The sequence below is a fragment of the Desmodus rotundus genome, chromosome 3, assembly GCF_022682495.2.
Source record: "Desmodus rotundus isolate HL8 chromosome 3, HLdesRot8A.1, whole genome shotgun sequence".
Lineage (NCBI taxonomy): Eukaryota > Metazoa > Chordata > Mammalia > Chiroptera > Phyllostomidae > Desmodus > Desmodus rotundus.
This window is the reverse complement of record NC_071389.1, coordinates 35,716,759-35,724,359: the sequence shown is the minus strand read 5'-3', so window position 1 is coordinate 35,724,359 and position 7,601 is coordinate 35,716,759. Positions and strand designations below refer to the sequence as shown.

The following is a 7,601-nucleotide window of genomic DNA, read 5'->3' as shown; positions in this document are numbered from 1 at the left end:
AAATCGGGGTGTTCAACCCGAAGACTTAAAGCTAGGTCTACAAGTCCCTCACTTTCGGTGAATTCCGGCCTCGCGGTTAGGAGAAAGGGGTTGGTAAACCTCAACCACTACCCAGCCTCGGACTGAGGGGCGTGACTGCGCTGACCCCGCCCCCGAGTGAAAGAGACCTTGTTTCCGCCGGAAGGGGTGTCAGCTCTGGAAGTGGGCCCGAAAAAATTCCCTTCACTATAGGCGACAGCAGTGGTCTACGTCACTTCCGCGCGCCACTAAACGTCACTTTGAGGCGCGTACAGCGGCGATACGGTTGGCTATTAAGTTCGGTCTGGGTGGCTTTTCGCGAACCATGGAGAGCGACTTTTATCTGCGTTACTACGTGGGTCACAAGGGCAAGTTCGGCCACGAATTCCTGGAATTCGAGTTCCGACCAGATGGTGAGAGCGATCCCCTGCGCGCGGGAGCGAGGACTAGGCCACGGGCGGGCGCGGGCGGCCGGGGGTCTGGAAAGTGCAGGGATCTAGTAGAGGAAGGAACGGATCGGGAAGGAAAACTCCTGTGTCCGCCCCACTGGTTCTTTTTGTCCAGGCGCAGGGTCTTCTGCTGAGTGACATTTTTTACTAGAATGCTTCAACAAACATTGATTGAACGCCCACTTTGTACCAAGTTCTGTCCCACAATCTGAGATGCAGGAGTTCTAGGGCTAGGAGAGAAATCATTAAAAAAAAAAAAAGGCTCCAGGTAGTGATGAGGGTCAGAAAATAAAACAAAATGATGGAATAATTATTGGCGCGCTGGCTTTAAATAGGGTGGCCATTGGAGAGCTCTCTGAAAGGGGGATATTTGAACTGAATCTGGATTGGCAAGAAGGAGCCAGCCTTATGAAGCTCAAAAAGAGAATTCTAGTCAGAGGGAGTAGTAAGTGTCAGGGCCTTAGGGCAAGGATGAGCTAGGCGCATTTCAGGTGGCCAATGTAGCGGAATAGTAATGAGCTCTGGGGAGAATAGGGAGAATAGTAGGAGATAATGTGGGATAAGTAGGCAGTGGTCACAACATGTAGGTCTTTACAGGCCATGGTAAACCGTTTGGTTTTTATTCTAAGTGCAGCAGGAAGCAATTGAAAAGTTTTAAGCAGACAAGAGATGTGATCTGTTCTTGTAAAAATATTCTAATTATTGGGTGCAGAATGAGCAAAAGTTGAAACAGGGCTACTTGTTAGGAGACAGTTAACAATTGTCCAGACAAAAGGGATGTTGGTTGGGACTAGGGTGATTGTAAAAGTGGAGAGAAGGGTTTAGGAGAACCAATATGACTTTGTCAGTTACAGGATTTAGGGAGGGGGCACAGTGGTGAAGAAAAAGGAAACAAAGATGACAGAAAACTCCCACTAAATGGTGGCACATAGATGAATCTGAGAAGCCACGTTTGTAATCTGAGAAGCAATAGATTTGTAAACAGTGACAAGATGGTGTATTAGGTGCGGTGGTAGGAAAAAACAAAAGGGATTATGGGATCAGAAAGAACACACTTAATTTAGCCTGAGGCTTCAGAGGAGGCTTCCTGCATAAAATGAGGGAAGGGGGATGAGAGTGTTTAGTAACTGTAGGTGTTATTTAGGCGGACGGGAATTCAGAAGGCATTTTGGACAGCATTAGTGGCAAAGAGGCTGAAAACTAAGAAGTACATGGATGTTTCAGGCAGAAACCAAGTAGTGTGATCGAGTCCAGCTATGTGAGAGAGGGATGTTACAGGAGTGAGCCTGGCTCAGCCTAGCAGTATGCCGTGTTGAATTTGCATTTTATCAAGAAGGCAATGGGAAGCCATTGTCCGTATCAAAGTATTAGAGTATCCTAATCAGATCCATCGGGGTTCCTACGTCAGGTCGCTCAGTGGAGAATAAACTGAAAGGAAAGAGACTTGAGGCAGAGGGTGCAGTGAGGCAGCAATTAATTTGGCTCTTTTATCTTCTCCTTTGTGCCCATCATATACCCAGATTAGCCTGTTGAATGCACATATGTTCTAAGGGCCTTGTATACCAAATGTGCTAAATTATAAAACCACTACTTTCCCATCACAGGCATAGATCAGAATGTTGCACAGTCACATGATAATGTATGTAAACAGCATTTTATAGTTTTCAAAATTCATTTGAGATTTAGGAGGCCCTGTGTGCAGGTAAGTTACCAATTACCATCTTTTTTTTTTTTAGCTGAAGACATTAACCTGCAGAGATATGATTTTCCAGAGTCCCAAAAAAACCTGCCTGTTCTTTTACTACACCTGAGCTCCCTTTTGCAAGAACTGTAATGTAGCATCAGCTGTATTTTTGGCTGTGAGGCTATTTAATAGCCTAAAGCGAAGAACTGAAGAAAACGTATTGTTAAAATACTAAAGGGATAAATATTAAATATGTTAGACACTTGAGGGGAAAGCTAGGATACGTTTTAAGCAACAACTGATGGTCTTAGTGCGCTAATGATGGTTTATTCATGTGTTTTTATTATAGTGAATTTGTTTTTTGCCCCTCGCAGGGAAATTGCGATATGCCAACAACAGCAATTATAAAAATGATGTCATGATCAGAAAAGAGGTAATGAATTTCTATTCACCACGGTTTAGCCTTTTGTCTTTTTTGTTCTTCCTGGGAGCAGTATTGAAAGACAAAGAATGGGAAAATGTACACGTCTTTAGAAAACTTCTCAAGTTTTTCTCAAATCTTTTAGTTTATATTTTCTTTCACAACCCTGAATCAATTATTAGTAAGCATTTGAAGTCTTACAAATCTTGATTTGAACCCTGAATCTGCTGCTTACCAGCCATGTGACCTTGGGCAAATTCACAGATGAACTTGGTAAATTCAGTTTCCTCATCTGCCAAAACAAATAATAAGAGCTACTACCCCCCACTCCAAGTGTTGGTATGTTCCTTGGTACATAGCACTCAGGAGGGCTCTTTAATTTGCATTTGAATGGAAATCAGTTAACGGTATTGAATGCATGTTAGGCAGCCCGGTGTGGCACTAGGTATTTTACATACGTGATGTTGTTTAACCCTGATTATAAGCCTGTGTGATGGGTGGTATTAGATACCTTTTACAGTTAAGACTGTGAAGGCCCAGATATTAATTCTGGGACTTGTTCAAAGTCACCCCTGCTAGTGAGAGATAGTGTAGGAATTCAAACCTGTGCCTGCCTCTCAAGTTCATGTGTTCCATCTTGGTGTGATTTCTACCACATCATTAAATCCTCATCATAACTACTTTGTCAACATTTGAAAATATCTTAACAGTCAGTATATTTTCATACTATTATATTTAATTAGCAATTAATTTGTGCTTACCCACACATATCGGCACCCTCATACACTACACACACACACACACACCCCGTATTTTTTTTAAGTAAACTGATATGCAAAGTGCATTTAAAGGACATGCCTCTATCCTTCAGAAGCATGTCATCTGGTTAAGAATTACCAGGATTACTCACAGGTCTTTTGTTTTGGGTTTAGGTGTGAATTGGCGTGTAGGCAGGAGAGGGTCCGTGTGAACAGTATGTGCCGAGAAGTAGAAACAGCTGTAGGGGGACTGAGGTGTGGTCATTTCGCACTTCTGACCCTTCCGCATGAAGTCCCATTTGCACAGGTGTCCAAACTGAGTTTTTAGGTACAGTCTTTTTTATCTTTAATCTCTATCTGAGGCAAAACACTGCTTAGGAATACAATTTAAATTGCTATTTTTTAACTTGCGTTCAGGCTTATGTACATAAAAGTGTGATGGAAGAACTGAAGAGAATAATTGATGACAGTGAAATCACCAAAGAGGATGATGCTTTGTGGCCCCCTCCTGACCGAGTAGGCCGGCAGGTGAGTGTTTTAGCCACTAGCCATAGTGCAGAAATCTTAGAACTTGGACAAGGTGACTGCTCTGCATGCGACATTGAATCCCCTTGTGGTGCACATGCTCGCATACTTCTGTAGCCCTATACAAGGCAGATTACCTCCTTCGTCTAAAGAAGTAATAATCCCACAGGAAGGAACAGAGAGCAAGAAGTGCCGCTGACTCCCTAGAGCCCAGTCTTGAATTTCTTGTGACGCCCCCTCCCCTTCTTAGAGTTTTGCGGCACACCTCACTTAATGAGGAACTGCTGCATGCGAAGCACTGTGAGGACACAAAGATGAATAGCACACAGTTATTGCAGCAGTCTGATGGGAGGGAAATCATGCAGGCAACTAAGTATGTGAGAGATCATTTCTCCTAACATCACTTGCTTTTTCTCCTAATCTGGATTCTAATTAATTTCCTTGTTTCTCTTGTCATGTACAGCACTTTTTTCCATCCTGAAACCTGCGTAATCTCTTAAAATATAAATTTGTTTATAGCAGGTCCTCAAATAACATCATTTCATTCAATATGGTTTCCTTATAATGTTGATGAGATGCCATAGAAACTTCACTGTTGTTTCTACCAATTAGCCTATGATAAAATTGGTTTTGTTATACCACACAGTTTTGCTTAAAGTCGCAGAACCTATCAACAATGTTAAGTGAGGACTTAGTGTATTGCACTGATTTTAAACTCCAGTAGCTTCTCACTGCATTTAAAATAAAATTCAAACTCCCACCTTACCTTCTACCATTCTCACAAACTCTGGCTGTGTTCAAACCTCACTGGCCTCATTTCTGTCCTTCAGGCATAACCTGTTGTTCTTAGTTTAGGACCTTAGTGTTTGCTACATGCTGCCTGGAGTATTCTGTTAAGAACTGCCTTTATCATTGAGGGCTTAATATTGTCACTTCATCAGTGATGACTTGTCTGTCCATCAAATCTAAAGCACCCACTCCTCATTAAAAAGAAAAAAAATCTTTTATTGTCTTGATAGCATTAATCATTGTCCAAAATTGTCTCATGTTGCCCAGAAAGGTTAGGTTCTTTTTTTTTTTTTTTTTAATTTCTTAAAAGATTTTACTTATTCATTTTTAAGGAGCAAGGAAGGGAAGGAGAAAGGGAGAAAAACATCAATGTGTGGTTGCCTCTTGCATGCCCCCTATTGGCATGTGCCCTGACTGGGAATTGAACTGGGGACCCTTTGGTTCGCAGGTCCGCACTCAATCCACTGAGCCACACCAGCCAGGGCAGATTCTTGGTATTTGTAAAACATAGATTTATACATTTCACTCCACACTGTTAGCAATGAAAACTCATATTCAAAACAATTATGTAATTTCTTCCAAATCCCAGATGATGGAGCCTTATGGCCACAACTTCCTTTTAAGAGTATGAGCTACTGAAGGGCTAAACCAGTATTTACTTTATCTCTCTGTTTCTAGTACCTAGCTCAGTTGAGTGCTCAGAGTGAATTTGTCTTTTGTGTAGTGGAGTGTGTGTGACTTGGCAGATGATGAACCCTCCTATGTGATTAATGAAAAATCTAGTTTTTCTTGACTTAGTTTTTTTTTAATGTTCATTGTTTTTTTTTAATGTTTCTAGGAGCTTGAAATTGTCATTGGAGATGAACACATTTCTTTCACAACATCAAAAATTGGTTCCCTTATTGATGTCAATCAGTCCAAGTAAGTGTACATGATCCTTATATCCAGATGTGTCTGTTTTGCAGCAGACCAATAGGAAACCCTTAGCCAGACGGGGACCATTATGGTAAGACCTGGTACACACACAGGCAGAAGGGGTCAGCTTTCACTTTGTCCCTCTCACTGCAGAGTGACTCGGTTATTTCAAGGGCTTGCTCCTGGTGCTTTTGGTGTTTGATGCAATTATTAATAATAAGAGCTTCTCAGTGACACACAGAGCAATGCCATGGGAGCAGCCAAAGTGGGTGACAGTCTGTCCAGAAGAGGAAAGTGAAATATGTCAATACAAGTGCCTTTAAGTCTGACTTGGGTGAAACTTGAAATTACTTGGAATATAAACTTAAAAATTCAGGTTGTCAGCTGGGCAATTTACAAAGCTGAGACATGAATCTGTGTGCTGCAGAGTCCTCAGAATTTGGTGACCTTTTTGGCTCTTGGAGTTTGAGGGTTTGGGACTAGATAGAGCTCACTTTTAGTACGTGGTGGGCATAATCATCTTCCTTTGGACAGTCTCCTTTGTTCTTAGCTGCTGCTTCAGCCTCTTGGTCCTGATTAGGACCCCTATTTTAAAAAAAAATTCTGAGTACCACTCCCACCGCCCTGCCCTGGCCCTTGCTCTTGCTCGCTCTTCCCACTCTTTCCCTCTCACACACCTTCTGTGTGCACGCACTGAGGAGAGGCCATGCGAGCACGTGGCAAGTTGGTAGCTGTCTACAAGCCAGGAAGAGAGCCCTCACCAGAACCCAACCATTCTGGCACCCTGATCTCTAACTTCCAGGCTCCGGAATTGTGAGAAAATACATTTCTGATGTTTAACCCAGCCAGTCTTTGGTATTTTGTTGTGTGGCAGCCTGAGCAGAGTAAGGAAGGCACCACAAAGATCTCTGGGAAAGATTTTGCTTATTTATTTTTAGAGATTGTGGAAGGGAGGAAGACAGAGAGGGAAGGAAACGTCGATCGGTTGCCTCTCACACACCACCATCTGGGGACCTGGCCCACAACCCAGGCATGTGCCCTGACTGGGAATCGGACTGGCGACCTTTTGGTTTGCAGGCCGGCACTCAATCCACTGAGCCACTCCAGCCGGGGCAGGATATATAGTTCTTTAAAAGCACAAAAAAATATAATTTAGATCAACAATATGTGATTCCAATGAATTTTTTACACTTACATAAGCATTTCCCCATTTTAAAAAGTTAACATTTTAAATGACCTCATAATATCCCATTTTAATATATAGCATATAGCTATTTCCTTCTTCTTGGATGTTTTGTTCTCAAAGTTTTAATTCTGTAAATACCTTTATGATAATATCTTGGTACATAATCTGTGTTATTAAATGGTGTTATCTTGCCAGTTTTTCTCAGCTTTTTAAGTAGTTTTTTCCTTTGCATTTTAGGGACCCAGAAGGCTTACGAGTATTTTATTATCTTGTCCAGGACCTGAAGTGTTTGGTCTTCAGTCTTATTGGATTACACTTCAAGATTAAACCAATCTAGATTGCACCTGTGGACAGAGGAGGGTGGGAGTAGCTAGTTTTTAATCACCATTATCGGAAAACTTTTGTGTATATGAGACCAATATTTTTTTATAAACTATAAATGATTGTCTCTAATAAATATGTAACAAAAAGCAATTTTATCATTTTTTAAAGATCTGAATGTGTGGATTCTTCTCAATTACTTTTTAAAACTAACATCCAATGTTTAGTATTGCCCCAAAATCTAATTGAATCAAGTCTGTAGATATAACTACCAATTCACAGAAAATAAAATAGAGAAATGTTAAAAAGTACAGTGGGAGTCCAAATAATATCCAGAGAAAACTAGGACAAGGGATCTGGTTTCTTCAATAAATAAATTGCAAACATAGAGATGAAGCAGGAACCTATAGTTTAAGGATTTGAGAGACACGTAATGTTTGGATCCCATTTGGATCATGATTCAAAAATTTAAAGTTGACATCATTATGGAAATTTGAACACTGGATATTTGATATTAAGTAGTTGTTAATTTTTT

At 41.2% G+C, this 7,601-nt stretch overlaps 1 protein-coding gene across 1 annotated transcript; it reads left to right on the top strand.

Annotated features, from left to right (window-relative positions):
• The first annotated feature begins 255 nt into the window (after nucleotides 1–255).
• MAGOH (mago homolog, exon junction complex subunit) lies at nucleotides 256–7,224 on the top strand. The gene is made up of 5 exons (XM_024571250.3): nucleotides 256–431; nucleotides 2,526–2,584; nucleotides 3,748–3,858; nucleotides 5,483–5,565; nucleotides 6,983–7,224. Exons 1-5 carry the CDS (start codon nucleotides 344–346, stop codon nucleotides 7,080–7,082), a joined length of 441 nt encoding a protein of 146 aa, XP_024427018.1. The 5' UTR covers nucleotides 256–343; the 3' UTR covers nucleotides 7,083–7,224.
• The last annotated feature ends 377 nt before the right edge of the window (nucleotides 7,225–7,601 follow it).